The 18830-nt window shown below is 36.1% G+C and overlaps 1 protein-coding gene across 2 annotated transcripts; it reads left to right on the top strand.

Moving 5' to 3' along the window:
- Window positions 1-5489: 5489 nt before the first annotated feature.
- On the top strand, window positions 5490-17411 carry LOC113239445. Of its 2 annotated transcripts, XM_026476457.1 has the most exons (9): window positions 5490-5508; window positions 5615-5767; window positions 8292-8441; window positions 14256-14375; window positions 15672-15835; window positions 15972-16090; window positions 16387-16507; window positions 16666-16814; window positions 17206-17411. In XM_026476457.1, exons 2-9 carry the CDS (start codon window positions 5655-5657, stop codon window positions 17344-17346), a joined length of 1077 nt encoding a protein of 358 aa, XP_026332242.1. In that variant the 5' UTR covers window positions 5490-5508; window positions 5615-5654; the 3' UTR covers window positions 17347-17411. The 2 variants fall into 2 exon arrangements, with proteins under 2 accessions (XP_026332242.1, XP_026332241.1); XM_026476456.1 differs by lacking the exon at window positions 5490-5508 and having other exon boundaries at window positions 17203-17411.
- Window positions 17412-18830: the final 1419 nt, after the last annotated feature.

The following is an 18830-nucleotide window of genomic DNA, read 5'->3' as shown; positions in this document are numbered from 1 at the left end:
TCCAAGATGGCGGGCACGATTTTTCGAATAATGGCAAGTTGGGTATCATTTTCAAGGTATTTGGGGGTGCTCATTACAAATATAGCATTTATTTCTAAATCCAAGATGGCGGACACGAGTTTTCAAATAAATGCAATATGGGTATCATTTTCGAGGTATTTGGGGATGCTCATTACGAATATGGCACTCATTTCTAAATCCAAGATGGCGGACACGATTTTTCGAATAATTGCAAGTTGGGTATCGTTTTCGAGGTATTTGGGGGTGCTCACTACGAATATTGCTTTTGTTTGAACTATCGTGTTTGCCATCTTGGATTTAGAAATGAGTGCCATATTCGAATTGAGCATCCCCAAATACCTCGAAACGGACACCCATAAAACATTTTTGAAAAATCGTGTCCGCCATCTTGGATTTACAAATAAGTGCTATTCGTAATGAGCACCCCCAAATATCTCAATAACTATACCCAACTTGCCATTATTCGAAAAATCGCGCCCGCCATCTTGGATTTAGAAATGAGTGCCATATTAGTAATGAGCATCCCCAAATACCTCGAAAAGGATACCCATATTGCATTTTTTTTTAAATTGTGTCCGCCATCTTGGATTTAGAAATAAGTACTATATTCGTAATGAGCATATTTTTTTTTCATAGGTAAGCATTATTATACTAGAAATCGTCACATTGGTTAAACTCTACCGCTCATTCGTAAGGCAGATTCCCCCGAGAAGTATGAGCAAGAAACTCTGGGGGTTGCTCTTTGTAATCAACATTTGTACGCATTTAACTTGCAGAAATGGAGGTCAAGTGCACACTTACATTAGAATAAAAAAAACTGCAGCCATCGCGATATTGCCTATTCTCAAAAAATTACGTAATATAATTATTTTGAAACAGAATAGCAAAATTGGGAGAAAGAAATCCGTTACTTTGCAACATTTTCGTGTCTTGTTGCAACGAAATTAATTTTCGGTTTTAGTGAATATATATTTATATAAAAATACAAGTTGAAACGCGTTACTTCCTTGTGGAATGTGATGTTAGTGTCTATTTGATGTTTGCCTGTTCTATTTTTACACCCATTTACCGCACATTTCGTCATTTTTAGCAAAAATTTTGGAGCTGTTCGCGGTGCAATTTGACTTTGAGCACTGACAGCCCGCCCGCTCGTGTAGGCCGTTTGGGAAGCCTCTAACTTGCCTCACTTAGCGTGTGCGGGCTAGGTTTCTATGCGTTATTATTCTAAGGTTATATCTATCCCGTAATACGATGAGGAGAGAGAGTATCACTCGTACGAGAAATATACAGCCACTTCCATGCCGCTCCATTATCTGCACACTAGTATACCAGCACTGGCATGAGCATTGCGATGGTGGTAACATAATATGGGATTAATGAATTCCTTTTTCACAATTACTACTTATTTTTTACGAGGAAAAAGTATTTAGACCAGTTTTTATAATTAATAATACAACTCAGGAAAAACAAATATGTTGGACTAATCAATGAATAGGTGTGATGAGATATTATCAGATACCACAAATAATTGATGATACTAGTAACGCAGATGACATTGTCTTTATATTCTGAAGTTAATCAAAACTTACAAATATCTTTACCATAGTCATCCTACAGTTCATCTTCTTCAAGTTCATCCTCGTCAAGTTCATATATCCAGCAGATCATCGGATTCTGAATGTTCGACTTCTTCTAAACGTCCCAATCGACATTCTCAGAACATAACTGCAGGTGTATCGAATGTATGTCGCCAGTTCGCATACACCAAAAAGAGGTTATCAGAACTCTGCGGAGTATAGACGTAAATAAGGCTAGCGGGCCAAATGAGGTTCTAGCAATAATCCTGCATGACTGTGTGCTAGAGTTGTCTCCTGTTCTCACACGCTGGTATCGCCTCTCACTAGAGACTGGTGTAGTCCCGAGGTACTGGAAACTTGCAAACGTGCAACCTGTACCTAAAAAGGGAAGCTGAGCTGACTCTGTCATTTATAGACCTCTTTCAGTCACTTCCATACTCAGCAATACTATGGAACGTGTACTTAACAACCGTATCCTATCGTACCTTGAAGATAACGATCTCCTCAGTGATCGCGAGTAAGGATTCCGAAGACGGCGATCTACTAGGGATCTTCTTGTGTATGCTTCTTATTTATGGAGCGAGACTACAGAAGGGCTATCAAAGCCTTTGCCAGCCAATTCCAGGCATCTATGGGTATGCTGATGACACCACAGTTGTGGATAGGTACTTGACCCATGCAAGGGTTAATGGAGAAGAAATCCAGTCTTGTCAAGAGTCCATGGTTAGTCATTTGAATTTCACTCTTAAGGCAGTATACGATTGGGGCGATGCCAATCTTTTAAATTTTACGTTACTGTTTTGGTGACCCTCGTTGTCCTAGTATACTTAGGGCACTATGACCTGCGCGAGCATGCCCGCGCACGAACTATCTAAGTCAATTCCTATCCCGAAATCAGCCCGTTTGCACAGACTTCATACGGTTCTTTGTACGGCTAGTGCTTTAGGCAAGCCGTCCCTGGTGCACATACAGCACCCGTCCTATTTTCTTTTGCCGTCGCGTTCTGCGCGACTAACGGTTGTCACACTGGGACAATTGCTTCAGCCGTATCAAGCACAAGTCCGGTCGTGTATGGAGTACTGCTGCCACTTATGGGATGGATCTGCTAAATACCAACTGGCCACATTGGATTGGATTTGATAATCGTGTCAAGAGGCTTGTAGGTAACTCGGATTTAGTAGAGACGAAACTGCAGAGCCTTAAACACCGCCGTTAAATTGCCTGCTCGTCAGTATTTTACAGGAAATATCATGGAGAGTGTGCTATTGAATTGCATGAGTTAATTCCACCTTCCCCTTTCCATCATTGGGTGATTAGACGTTGGATGGGGTTCCACCACTATATTGTGGACATTCCCAGAATTTGCATGTAGCGCTTCGCTTCCACATTTATATATATTTATATAATTCCACATTTATATAATTCCTCTGCCTGCGTACTTATTATTCCCTGACCGCTATAACTTGGACCATTCATGTCGAGAGTCAATAGACATTATTTAGGTGTGCATGCCACAATTTCGACCTCATCGTCGCTTTCTATCAGGTGAGATGGAGGTCAAATACGCACCTTTTTTTAACCGCCTTCAGAAGAAGAAGGAGGCTCTCAATTCGACTGTATGTTTTTTTGTATGTATGTTACGCGATAACTCCGGCTAATGATAATTTGTAAACCGATTTTAATGATTCTTTTTTGTTGGAAAGAGGGTACCTCAGGAGTGTTCCCATTTAAATTTTAAGAAAACATTCCACCTCTAAGAGTGGCAAACTAGTTGAATGACTTTTGAGGTCGGTTTTTAATGTATAAAAAAAACTCAAAATCTGATGTAACTATTTAGCTTAGGTACTACAAAACATTCACCAAAGAATTCAATATTAGCTTCTTCCATCAAAAATCAGAACAGTGACTTATGTTTACCATACAATAACTCCACTGAGGAAAAAAGGAGCTACAAGAAAAATATAAGCAACATATAGAAGAAAAAACAAACTGTTTGCCAAAAATTACAAAAAAATGATGAAGACTTTGAGAAGAGAAGAGTTATGACTTAGAAGCGGTGGTGCCATGTCCTTGAGGCGACACTTCGGCATTTTATTATAAGTCTAAATTTAATAGCTACAATCTAACTTTGACAGAATTGACAAAAACTAACTAAAAAATGGCGTATCTTCATACGCCGGAAAGTTCAGTCTTACTTTTGGACAGAATTCCGATTCTGTCCAAAAGTAAGCTAAGCGTGGGGCTGTTGAAATTTTTAGTTCACTATTGACAGAATATGTTCTTGTTTATATGTTCCTATTATACTTTTTGTGAAAGTTTATTGATTGAAACATAATTGAAATAAAATATAATTTCATATTTTGTTTTAATATCAAAAAATCCAGAAACGGACTCCGTCAATTTTCATAAAAAGGGAGCGGAACATGGAATATAGGGAATTTCATAAAAGTAATTTTTAAATGTTTCAACATAAAGGTGGAGTAAAGCCTTATTTAACCTTATGGTTGATTATCTTTTTGATATCAGAAATCAGAAATCAGAAACATTTATTGTATGAATTGGTAAAATACAGGTGTTACTTATAAGTGATTAGATCTACAATTCTTACCCAAATCAGGCGTACAATGTCTTAAAATTACAATTCAATTAAAATTTATTACAACTTAAATGTCAAAAATTTAAATTATAATTAAGTTAGTTATACAATTGTCAAATATTTGATGTCTTTATATACTCCCGGACACATATTTCGAGCCACTTTGCATTGTCAGTATTAAATGTCCTTAGCTTAAATAATGTTTGATTGATCAATAACTAATTCAAGTTTGAAACTGGTGTACTAAACATCATTTGCAAAAGGTTTTGTTGAAAATTTGAATTTGCGAAATCGGCAAAAACTCTTTCTTCAATGATAATAAAACAAATTTTATTCTGGCACTTGAAAAATAAAAATGCAAGATGGCTCGATTTATGTGTCCGGGAGTGTATAAAATTCGTTAAGATTGTAAAAAACTTTGTCAATTAACCATTTTTTTAAACAAGCTTTAAATTTATCACCATTTAAACATTTCATTTCCATTGGAAGTCTGCTATAAATTCTAATCGCTGTTACATAGGTGCTGCGGTCAAAGATCGTGCTGTTTATTTTAGGGAGGACAAGACGATAATAAACAGGCTTATTGTATCTTCTTTCGCGTGATACTTGATAAAATATCCCAAGTTTAAACCTTAAAGTGAATTAAGTGAGGAACTTTTTTTAATTCATAATTTTGATAATAAAGAATAAATAAATAAATTTTTTAAATGACTCTTGCAAATTATATACTCATCTGCAAGTTACAATCATTCTATTAGTTGAAATTAATCTACATATTTTCTTATCCACTTTATACCTTAAAGTATGCAAAACTTTAAACCTTAATTGCAAAAAAACATTAATTTAGATTTATTTCTTTGTTTGAATAAGCATGCGATGTGGTCTGTGGTGGTAACTGTATCAATGTAAATTAGAGAAAAAGGAAAGATAGGCGGGATTACAATAACGACTATTTCAAGTTTAGTTCAAAAGAGCAAAAAGAATGTAAGTAAATATAGGAACCAATGAATAATTTAATATCATTGATAATACCATGGAGAATTTAAAAACTATATTAAATAATTTAAACTATTGTACCTAAATATGTCAGTGGGGTGTCAGCAAACAGCTTACAGTTTCGTTTTCATAGTCTAAGCGGTAGACCAACCATTCATAAGCCTTTGGATTTTTATATGAAAATATAAAATGATTTAATTATTATTCAAACATTTGTGACAAATAATAATCAAACTTAAAAACATATAAAAATGGGCTCGAACACACAAATTACGTTACTCCAATATTCTTTTCTGTCTTTAAATTAAAAAAATATACGTAAGTTTTGTTGGGTAAATATTTGTTATCCGTTGTCTTAGTTTTTCAGGCCATCTTGACTTGGTAATAACAATATGGCTGTATGGTTGAATCGCAAGTGATCCAGGAGGGGAGCCCCGACGGGTCAAACACAAAGCCGGCGTAACATGGAGGGAGGAGGGAAGCAGTCGCGCTTGCTGGGTCGACTGCTGGGAAAACTGCGTGGCGACCACCATCGTTACAACGTTCTTGATAGGCATTTATCAGTTACTTCATCGGGGTAAGAGAATAAAAAATATGATTAGTGGCTTATAAAGGTAAAGTTAAGAAACGATTTAACTTTTGCATGGCTTTAGTCACTATGGATTGGTTTTCGCGAGCGTTTTTATACTGAAGTAAAGTTGGAGTTATAACAAGTGCGCACTGCAAGCACCGAGTATGACAAGTTTCGCGGATGGCCAAGTGATTTTTTTCTATACCGCATTTCTACACCATTCAGGTGTAAAAATGCGAAATTTGTTCACATCACACTGCCATAGTGTAATAGGACATGTATGGCAACTCCATACAAACGTAGCAGCGCGGCTTGTATGTGGTGTACGTACGGAAGCACACATTCGCATAAGAGCTCACAGTGCACCCGCGTTGCATAGCGCGGGTCGTCGCATGTGTCATTTAGAGTCGATACAAAATGGCTTTGGTTGATTCCGCATAACAATGAAAGTATAGAATCAATCAATTTGGAAAACACATAATTAGTAAAATTGAGGATATAAACGGTGTGAAAACACGATTCCAATAAATAGACGATAGGAAAAAAAACAAAGTTACTTCGAACGTTTACAGGAAAACAGCTGTATTTAATGGGTACTTTGCGTACACCAATGATTTTTTTAATATCAACTGACCTAAATAGAACACGTATAGTATACGATATAATGTATACATTTTCCAATTGGCTTTAATTTAGTTTGTAAAAAATAATTCTGAAATAAAGCCAGTGACCCTGCTGCTCGACTGAAGAAATATGGGAAAAATTTTCAATTCGAACTGAGGTCATATAGGCTCTTAATTATACAACTGAAGCGGTCCCTCGGCATTTAAAAAACTAAATAAAGTAGGAGACTATATAACTAAAACAGTATTGTAACAACGCTACACTCCGAGCGTAGCATAGACATTTTTACGCGCCATACAGGCGGGAATTGCTCTACTTGCTCTTGTTATACTATGATATATGATCAGGTAACCCTTCCGCATTTCTTGTCTAGGAAGTATGCATAGTAAGTATGCTACGTAAGGTACACGTAGAGGTCACTATCCAACTTTAAAGTGATTTACGTATTCCAATCGCAAGTAAAGAACGTGCTATGACCATTGCTACGACCATATACAGGTGTCCTAAAACGCAACGTTGAATGTTGGTATTGTGCACATGAACAACATTACTTTTCATATAGGCAGATAAAATTATTATTTTAATTGCTTTGCGGTATCCGCATACTATGCTTTGGAGACCGCTGCTTGATTTTGGTTGCCTCTCCCGATCGGAAACTGCGTCTTTTCTGAGTCGAGGCTCATAATTGCGATTCACAGCTGGCCGATCGGAAACTTTTGACATTTCAAATCGGAACAATAGTTGATTTAACTTACAAATTAGAAAGATATAGTAGGAATCAGGTTCATCTTCTCGCTCGGAAAGTCATCGGATTTCGAGACTGCCTGATCGGTCCGATTCCAATATGAATCAAAATCACTAGGCAGCGATATGATATTATGTGCTGCGGTTTTCTAAGCAAGCCTCATACGGTTACTTAGTTATGTGGTCAATGATAGTACGTACCTACTCAAAATATCATTTGTTTTGAGTCCTTACTTGTAGCTTGTGTATCAAAATCTGTTTATCTGTAGGGTAAAACCGGGATACTTTTTGAAAGGGCCTCCTAATTTTAAAATTATTGGTTTACCATGAATAATTCCTATGAATATAACTAGTTTAATCTTTTACATCACATTAATACTTGATTTTATTGATCTAACATTTACTGATTTTGAAGAAATTGACTGCAAACCTATTTCTTTGAGGATAGATGCCTACCTATATGTATAGACGCCACACAATGAAAATACTAAGAAGCATACATGCCCTTTAGAATAAAATAGAAAAATTCATAATAAAATGTTTTATTTATAACCTTTAATATACTGTATATACATATTACATCTTTAATAATAAATATATACATATTTAAAGTTACTACCTAATTCAGTTCGTATTTTTGTAGATGTCAAAACATTCTATACAAAAATGTTCGCTATTTGAACTGTGAATAATTTGTCTTTTTGGTACTTTTACTTACTTTGAAACTATTATCATTTACATGTCTTTTTCACTAAAATCATGTATTTTTTTATTTTCTTTTCTTAACTTTCTTGTCTTGTCCTTTGCCCCTAAACCTGTACCGCGAAAAATCGAGGCAACTATCCTATTCGATATGTATATATGCCCTTTTATTATATAACTAAGCTATATACAAAAGAGCGATCATTGACACCTAGGTGCGCAGTTAATGACCCAGTGTATAGTTAAAATAAAAATAAAACGGAATTGATTATAACTTACAAAGTGATGCGACAGTACACACATGTGACTGAAATTTTGAACCTTTTAATTTAAACTAATTATTTTTTGTTGCGATTTGGGGAAGTTACGTTTTTTGAAAACGAGGCATCTATCCCACTGCGGCATCTATCCCGATTTTACCCTAAGCTTGCTAATGGAAACGTATCTTTGTCATTCTTAGTACGGTGGAAAGCATGCAATTTGAAGGCGTAGAGAAAGAAGAGGAAGAGGTGGATGTCGCCATGCATCCTCATGTCACGTCGGTCTCGCCACCCCCGTCATACCATACGCCCGTCGACGAAGATCAGTTCCCTGCTAACATAGATTTGAGGTGCTTTTTGAGATAGTTTTTTTTTAGTACATTGCGTTTACTTCCGACTAAAGCAGTAGTACGCCCAGCTTGCTACGGCAAAGGCAAATACAGTATTGATTTAAATGTGTTCGCGTTATCTATATATGAAAATAGTAACAGAGCCCTTGTGAAAGAGTTCATCCTGAGAAGTTGGCCATCTTACCTATTTCTGCCGCCAAGCAGTAATGTGGGCATTACTGCTTTCCGATTTTTAACGGTAAGAGTACTAGTGAAATTAGAGGCACATGGGACTTAGTTAATTATTAGTTTAATTTGCCGTGTGTAACAATCACGAAAACCTAAGAACTCGGCATATGGGACTTGTGAACTTATGTTTCAGGGTGACGGGCGCATGGCACTGCCCCTCAGATCTTTGCGATTTAAAGCTCTGACTGGCACTGCAACTGTCATGGACAGGTGCGTTTCGTTTACCACGACTTGTTCGTCCCATCACTTGATATCATAAAAAGAAACTTGGTATCATAAGTAAATATACCTACGAAATTGCCGATTACGTATACTGGAACGTTTAAAGATATCTTTCATTTTACTTAGAGGTTTTCATTCAAATTATAGTTAGTAATATAGTTACGATTACGATATTTCTTTTAGAACAATCCGATATTCATTTGTTTTTCTGCCGTTTGATTTTTTTATTTAGCTGTTTCTGTGACAATGGAAAAATCGAAATTGCGCTGTTTTTTTCGAATACAAGTTCTGTCGTTGCACCAACGCAGCACAGGCGGCACCCAATATCAACTATATGTATGGTCCATTTAGAGCAAGTAAGCGCACAGTGCGTTTTTGATTTGATGGCTTGCGTTCTGAAAATTTCTTTGTTTTCAACAATGAGTCCCGTGGCAGATCGGAGACGAAAGTCGATAAAGATGAATTGAAAACCACACTGGAAGCAGATTCATCTTAAACCAAGTCGTAATTAGCAGCAGCTTCAATGTACCTAAGTGATAAAACGATATTAATTATTTGCATCAAATTGGAATTACAAAAATCAAAGAAAGTGAGAGCCACGGGAGAAAGAAAAGAATAGAAATGGCATAAAGCAACTTTTGTATCAAAACCGGTTTCGCCACACGCACACATTTGAAAACGTAATCTTACATTAGTACTAAGATAACATAATTTTGATTGGTTATAAATTATCAAACGAAAATAGACAATAATAAAAAACTTTTGGTAACAAAAATTGAAACGTATTTGGATCTAATAAGGTTTTATTATTACTAGTCACATAAAACCTAAGAATCCTATGAACCCAAACTTCTAGGAACAAAAGCAAAAAGACAATCTACAGATAGGGATGTGACATTTAATTGATATCGACATTATGTTTCATAACTAGCGGAATATTGAACTAGTCATTGCTATAAACTTGCTATAATTAGGGTTAACCACGGAGTATATGGAAACAGAATTTAAAGCAATTTCTTCGAGAACTAGTGTAGCTGACTTTTACACGCACACATTTGTTACCAAATGCACATAAGGTTTTACTAATATTTAAATATTATAATATTTTTATATTTTTACTACACGAAAATATTAATTGTTATTAGCTACGCAGGCAAGTGCGTATACGCAGCTACATGCTACAATCACAGTATTAATGATTTATTATATTGTCATCGTACTTTCATTAACCTACTAGATTTCAGGTCAATCGGATCACTGGAAGGGTTGAAATATTAGACAGATAGATAGATAGATAACACGTTTATTCAGCACAAATACAAACAGAAACAAAACATTTACAATCACTTCACAGAGTATAACATAAAAGCACATAGAACATTCATTATTAATTTTATACACATTTATATAAAACACATACTGCGAGAAAAACAAATACTGTGAGAAAAACAAACAAATACTATAAGAACTTAAAAAATTTAATGTACGTACCTATGACTACAGTTTGTGCTGAAATGGCCCTGACATAGCATAAATACTATAGACCGAGAGAAGTCAAACAGTGCTGGTTTTCTGCCAGTACCATATGGTGAGCGATCTGGGCTGCGATAAGCCATGCCACCAAAGTGCATCACACGCAAATATATATACCTAACTCTAAATACTATACTTATATATATCAAGCAAAAGTATAAGATGTAAAGCAAATAATGTAAATAGTGTAGGTAATGAAGGTAAGCAATATAAATAATAATGTAAGTTTACAAACATAATATTAAATTATAACAATAGCCACCAAGTATGAATATACATATATACCTATATACTTAGAATAATAACGCATAGAATGATAGTTTCATAAAAAACGAACTGTCACAAGTGAGGCAAAAATCAAATTCATGTAGGCGTAAGCAACTTGTATTTACGCTCGTCGGCACGCACACAAATATACAAATAATGATGCCATGGAATAACATTTCCCTCAAAAGTGGGGAAATTGTATCTTGCTTAACTCATCGTTAAGTTAGAGGTGCCTACAGATTTGCTCGATTTTGTCGATCGTTACTGTCGATCAGGTGCCTACAGATTTGCTCGATTTTGTCGATCGTTACTGTCGATCAGGTGCCTACAGATATGCTCGATTTTGTCGATCGTTACTGTTGATCGACAACGTCAAGTGACAGGAATTTTCAAAAATTTATTTTTGGTAATCCTTATGGAAATGGCATTTATATCTGAATACATGAAGGCGGACACGACTTTTCTCATTTCTAAATCCAAGATGGCGGACACGTCTTTTCGAATAAATGCAATATGGGAATCGTTTTCGAGGTATTCGAGGTGTTCATCACGAATATGGCATTTATTTCTAAATCCATGATGGCGGACACGACTTTTGAAATAAATGCAATATGGGTATCATTTTCGAGGTATTTGGGGGTGCTCATTACGAATATGGCACTCATTTCTAAATCCAAGATGGCGGGCACGATTTTTCATATAATGGCAAGTTGGGGATCGGTTTTCGAGGTATTTGGGGGTGCTCATTAGGAATATAGCACTTATTTCTAAATCCAAGATGGCGGGCACGATTTTTCGAATAATGGCAAGTTGGGTGTCGTTTTCAAGATATTAGGGGCTGCTCATTTCGAATATAGCACATATTTCTAAATCCAAGATGGCAAAGAATTAGAAGAAGAAGAATTAGAAGTCTTGTCATCCATCTTGTATTCAGTTATACAGGCCATTTCCTTATGGTTTACCAAAAATACATTTTTGAAAATTGTTGTCAACCATCTTGGATTTAGAAATTAATGCTACATTCGTAATAAGCACTCTAAAACTCCTCGAAAACGTCTATAATTCTCAATCGTTACTGTCGATCGACAATGTCGAGCAAATCTGTAGGCACCTTATTAAATACTACCCAATTCTTATTTAACTCATATTCCAACTTACCAACACCGGTTAATGTCCTATTAGAGCTTAGCGAAAATTTTTTTTTTGTTTCGTTTTTTTTCTTTCAACTGTGACATTGGCAAAATCATCAGTTCTCATATTGATGGAGCCATAAAAATAAAAAGTGAAGTGAACAAAAACCTACAAGCGAGTTTAAGTGCGACTATCGAATTTGAATATATAAATAGCCTGATATTATCTGTGGGCATGTTTACATGAAAAGTACACGATAACAATTAAGAACCTGAACCTGAAAGTTATTTATACACAATTTTGGAGAACTGACGATGACTTTTTAGACAGTGTTAGTTTCCTGAAATAATTTTAGTTAAGAACTGTTGATTCTGGGCAAGACAATTTTTTTAAATGAGTGTATGATGAACAAGAATAATGATTTTTCACATGAAACTAATGAAGGCAAATACTAAATATATTTCGTAAAAATAGCTAACGTAAATTCCCTACAATGTTGTTGCGGCAGTGTACATTTGTAGAAATTTTGCAACCGTCGCGATATTGCCTATTCTCAAAAAAATACGTAATATAATTATTTGAAGGCAAATGAAACAGAATAGCAAAATGGGGAGAAAAAACCCGTTACTTTGCAACATTTTCGTATCTTGTTGCAACGAAATTAATTTTCTGTTTTAGTGAATATTTACATAAAAATACAAGTTGAAACGCGTTACTTCCTTGTGGAATGTGATGTTAGTGTCTATTTTATATTTGTCTGATCTATATTCTATATTAAACCCAATTACCGCACATTTCGTCATTTTTAGCAAAAAATTTTGAGCTGCTCGCGGTGCAACTTGACCTTGAGTACTGACAGCCCGCTCGCTCGTGTAAGCCCATAGGGCGTCCTACAATTTGCCTCACTTAGCGTGTGCGGGCTAGGTTTCTATGCGTTATTATTCTAAGCCTATATATATATTTTGTAAAACTAAACTTCCGTACATGTATCAAACGCATTGATTATATAGGGAAATATCTATGTAGCGAGACACGCTGACAAAAGGTGTTTTTTTCTATTCACGCTTAAATCGTTTTTTATTATTAAAACAGTCATCATATAAATATTTATTCTCCCTGAAATATGATATAGTTGTTTTGTTTCGAAATTATAGTATTGTATTGTTCAAAATATTAGAAAATACAGAGTTTTAGTACTTACCGATGAAATGAAATCACTCCCGGAGTATTTTTTAAACTTTGGCTTCTTACGCGGCATGATATAATGGCACAATTCGGCATATTTCTATTTTTCCACAAAATAATCATGCATCACATTTGAACGACGACTGACGCGCTGTTGACACTCATATGCCCGTCTGGTTATAAGCTAGGTAACGCGGACCCCGCCCACTAACCAGTCTATTACTAGTATTTATGTGGTCTGTGGTGGGAGCCGTATGAACACAAAGAACAACAACAATATTGCCTTAACTTGTTGAATGAATTGATTGCATCAATGAATTTCCATTAAAATGGCAAAAGTGCAATAGCTATAATGTCCTACTGGGGATCTTCTTATGTATGCCTATCACATATGGAGCGAGGATATAGAAAAGCAAGGCGAAGCACTTGAATCCATGGCCAAAAATGCAGCCACGAAGCTTGGCATCCTTTTCTGGGTGAGGCTTTACTTCACACCAGAACTCTTAGACTCGGAATTAGTAGAGGCGAAGCTGCAGATCTTTGAACACCGCCGTAAAGTTGCCTGCTTATCGGTATTTTACAGGATATATCACGGAGAATGTGCGATGGAATTACACGATATAATTCCGCCTTCAGCTTTCCATCATCGGGGGACTAGGCGTAGGCTTGGATTCCACCTCTATGTTGTGGGTATTCCATAGATTCGCACGAAGCGTTACGCTTCCACATTTATAAGGCGAACGGCTATGGAGTGGAATTCCCTGCCTGCAGACTTGTTCCCTGAACGTTATAACTTGGACCTTTTCAATGCGAAAGTGAATAGGCATTTATTTAGGTGTGCATGCTCCATCGTCGACATCAACGTCAGAGGTGAGATGGCGGTTTAAGTGTACACTTACATTTGAATAAAGAAAAGAAAAAAAAAGAAAGTAATTTCACAAAAACGAATTGAATATCAATTCAATACAAATTTAAATATATATTTTTCATTTTTTTTCTATTTTTTCCATATGTAACGGCAATTTCATAGGTAAGGACCTAATACATTCAAAAATGTTACTGCGCATTTGCCAGGCATGGTAGCGTTCACAGCAAATGCACATACGAGAGATTGTTGCTATCTCCGTAATATAAGATTAGTCGAAGATGAGTTGTTCCGATTTAGTACTGGAAATTACTCGACAACCTTTGTTAAGTGTAAACTACAAAATAAGTTATGCGAGTGACTTGTTTATTATTCATGTTAAGGTATGGTGGACAATACTTGACTCCAGAGCAGCTGCCGGAATTTTGTGACCAACTCCACAACTTGGTTGAAGTCATCAGGAATATACAGTCTTACGCAAAGGTCACTGGAGAGTACCCAAGGTAACGTAACCCAAGGTAAAAAGAAATCGCAACTCCCGAAGAAGAATGGCACTTATGTCATTCGACTTAACGAATTAATCCCTTGAACTAAACTTAAGTATGTCTTAAACCAATGCTTGTAATGCAAAGAAATTCCTTATACATTGTGATAAGAGTGTTTTATTAATTTAAGCATTGGGTCAAGACGTACTTAAGTTAATTGCAAGTTAACAGGAGTCTTTTTTTTTACTGAATTGGGTAGATGAGGAAACACACGTCCTCTTCATATTGTGTAAGCTATCGACAATATTGACTGATTAATAAACGAAAAATCAAAAAACTTAAAATAAAAACTTGTTTTTTAATTTTATGCTTAAAAACATGCAAATATCTTTATGTAATATAATTATTACAATTTTCTCATTGCATAACCAGCAAATAATACTATTGTTTTCAAATATTATCATGGAATAAATCCTTTACACAAAATAAATCTCGTACAGAGGATTATTTTTATTATTAGCGAGTTGCCTACGAGTTCTAGATGGTCACCATGACATGGAAAAATAATTATTTATTACAGCAAAGTGACATTATTCCATAATGTTTTTGGATTAAGATAATATCTCAAGCACGATGAAAAACAAATTTGTAAATATCAATCTATTGATGACAAAGCCTAAATGTAAACAACGTTACAATGCAATACATTCTTATAACCTGGAGTTATCAATAGTCAAGGTTTTATTCTTGGAAAAGACGATTTTAGATTTTGTCCATGATTTCCCATTTTATATAGTAATTGAAGTGCAATAAATTAGGATTATGGATAATATTTTTGGTTACACTGCAAAGTAGTTTACATAGAACTGCAACTTTTACAAAGTAGTAAATAAACGTTATAATTATGCCTTTTTACAAAGGTGCTATATGTAGGTACAATGTATACTTCAAGACGCTTTAAACGTTATGTAAATATGTTGTAATTAAACATGGATATAGTAAAATGACATTCAATTGCAATGATAAAATACGCAATTTCATAATATTTACAGTTTTAAAAATGTTTAGACGAGTGTACTTTAGCAAAATTATACTGCCTTTGAATATCTTTAAAGGGCGATTATAGCTTCTCGCTTATAATGTTATTTGCCGATAATAAATTGCATAAAAATTGACGCAATCTGATTGGATATATTCTCGTAGTCGCGGTTTATACCTACTCATGTATATACTAAACTATCTGCGCTTTTTTGGTTAAGTTCTTACTTAATTCAGTCGTCCGAATGTTTGAATAAAATTAGTTGAATTGATTAGTTTATTAGAACGACGACTAGAGCAAGAAGCCCAAGAGGTGGCAGCCCTTGCCGCTGAGGCGCGTAACGCAAGAGACGTCATCAGCCGAATTCGTGTACAGCGACGTGCCGTCCGAGTTCAACGCAAGCATCTCGCCACTCACTTGGCGACCTTGAAAGATACTGGTAAATCTTAGTATTTAACAAGTTGCATAAGCCGTGACGTTGATACTCCTTGTCGCTGACCAAGGATGTAAAACAATCGTATCATATTATGACGAAAATTGTGACTGGTGTCATCTCAGCCCGTTTTTTTTTTCAGAAGTTCGAGAACTGGAAAGTACAGTAAGGCTGTCTGATAGAAAATTGTTCAAGAGTTGGGAATCATTAAAAGACTCTTCAGAAGTAGCCGATTTCGAGCCACTCCTCAGTGAAATAAAGGTCCGCTCTTATTATTAGAGCACTAAGATTTGAATTGTTTCTGTACATAGTAAACATTGTTATTTTCCTAAATTATATTTCTGTGTGGAATATCTTAAGTTATATAATGCAAGATCAATCAAGACTTATGAATATGTATTAGGATCAATTTTCCATTAATAGTACCTACTTATCCAATTTAGTACCTATTAAGTACAATCGAGAAAACCAGTCATCGTACTGATTTACTTATATACTACGTAGTATATAAGTGTATACGTAGTATACACTTTGTAACTAAGCATTCAATTTTCCAGAACAAGCAAACTGCATTGGAATGTCTCATTCGACTAATTGATAGCCGCCGAACAACAATAGCTCGTCACGTGACGTCGCCACAACCTTTGCCACCACCGTTGCCGCGTGAAAATAACGAAGGTTTCACTTCATCATCACGAAGCGAGTGTGAAACTTTGAACAGCGCGGTGGATAATGCATCATCTTGTTCTGATATCACGCCGGGTTCTCACATTCGCTTGGTAGATAGAGCGATCAAAACAATTAGGTTGATCTATAATCGGTCGATTACGTTGTAGAATCTAACGCGGCCAGTGCGTCAAATGGGCATAGGCGACAAGAAGGCGTACGGCGAGTTAATGTTAAGCGGCGGCGTAAGGAAGCTGCACGGGAGCCTCGCTCTGTACCGCTCTCCGGAGAGCCCAGCCATCACGGCTCGCAACCCCAGGTTTGCGGCGTATTTGACCCCTGCTGGTTCAACTACTGTTAGCTCGATAGATCATTTATATCCAGGTCAAATTGGACTGTGGCGCAGGGTTTGCTTCGATCAACAGCGTGTTGCAAAAGTACTTTATTTCCACTATTACGGGAAAAAGATAAAAACATATGCTCTGTCTTTGTAACCATCTACTAAAATCCTATTTAAATTAAACTTAAACTAAAAAGCACCAAAATTTACTGGTTAGTCCAATTATTTAAATAGTGGATGGGTCGATGACGGTGGGAACCACTTTGTGTTTGCATAGTTCGCTTCTTATTTTGTATCCAAGAAATAAGTTCTAACATTGTATCCAATCGTATACCTTGCTTCATTTTTTTTTGGTTTGTTTCCCTAGCAGGTGACCTTGTTCATACAAGGTACCGCGGGCAATGAGCATGCGTCGAGATACCGCGTAGGCAGCGCGGGAGCCGTCACCCTCACTCCTCTAGAGCTGCCTTCTCGTGGTAGTGTCAGAGATATACTGTTTTTTACATCGTAATTGATCACCTACCTGCTTAGCATTGTCTTTATTATTAGTCTACAAATAATACACAATCAAACCCGCAATAATGTTATTTTAATTTAACACTTCCGTGTCTTCGAAGTGGTTTCCTCTATGCTATAATGTTTTGGAGCGTCATTCCGGCCGCTTCAAACCGCCGTTTTGAATGAATTGAGAATCGAATAAGATGCAAACGACGTCAGTCTCAAACGATCAAAGGCCCAGACATGTTACTCAGACATGTCAAACAAATCCACATCATCAGGTCAGCCGACTACTCTGAATATCATCTAGCAAGAAGTCATTATTCAACACCAGTGTTTTCCAAAACATCTGGGTATAACGCTGGCAGACCAGTGGTCTGCCAGTGTTAGTTCAGTGGAACTACAAACCCCCCTAATAAAAACAAAATGAAGGGGAATTCCCTATCCTCCGATCGGAACTCCGAGGAGGAGGAGCGGGAACATTTTTTCTCATGCCTCCGATTGAAGGGCAATAACCTCCTCGAACGTCTAAATCCACCAGATGTTCTGCGAATACGGACATAGCACTGTGTTTCTCTACCGGCGACACGTGTGTGTGGTATGGCATAGACAAGGCACACGCTAAACTTGTTCACATAGCGCTTAACGACACAGTGCGAATAGATAATGGATGTTGCAAACCAACACCTTTTAAGGGAGTCACTACACTTGTCAACACGGAATCGCATTGAGCCAGTCAAAAAAAGCGTATGTCGAAAAGGACGTCGCGCGTTTCGCTTCCGCTCGGACACGCACGTCTTTTTCGCTGTTATTACATGGACTCAATGCGATTCTGTGGTGCCTGCCTAACACCGCAGTATTGTATCCCTAATAATGCGGTGGTGCGCGCACCACGAAGGCTCTATCCGAATTTGCAAGGCGTGTACTGTATTTATAACCAGATTTTTATCTTAGTCCAAGATTATTATATGCTTAAAAGAATGTAAACAAACGAGAGCTGTGTAAAATGACAGATGCAGGGGTGTTCAACTTGTGTAATAAAAAATATTGACTTGTTTAAAATAATTAGCGTAATAAAACGAAAGTAGAACCAATATTTAATAGTTTGAAATAAAATAAAATATTTATTTTTTTAATTTAAATACAATAGTACTAATATTATACTACTTTAAAATTCTGAACAATGAGCCTGCTTAGAAAAATAATAAATGTTTTCTTAACAAGATCAATGATTGGGTCATGGTAAAAATCTCAAAATTGCATATATTTACGATATGCGGTTGTTTCTAATCAAAATACTTAATCGTATTTACAGTGTTACAGTAAATAAAAATAAATATATTAATTATTTATTGAATTGTCTGAATCAGATTCACTTGATAATGATGTTGATGATGATGATAAGTCTCCCGCATTTTTACAATTCTATCTATTGACATTTATACATTTGTCCATTTCTTTCACAGTTTTTCCAGTCTTCAGGTGTAGCATTATTCA

Source organism: Hyposmocoma kahamanoa, unplaced genomic scaffold (assembly GCF_003589595.1).
Source record: "Hyposmocoma kahamanoa isolate Upper Pololo Valley unplaced genomic scaffold, ASM358959v1 99879, whole genome shotgun sequence".
Taxonomy (NCBI): Eukaryota; Metazoa; Arthropoda; class Insecta; order Lepidoptera; family Cosmopterigidae; genus Hyposmocoma; species Hyposmocoma kahamanoa.
This window is presented reverse-complemented; position numbering and strand designations above follow the sequence as displayed.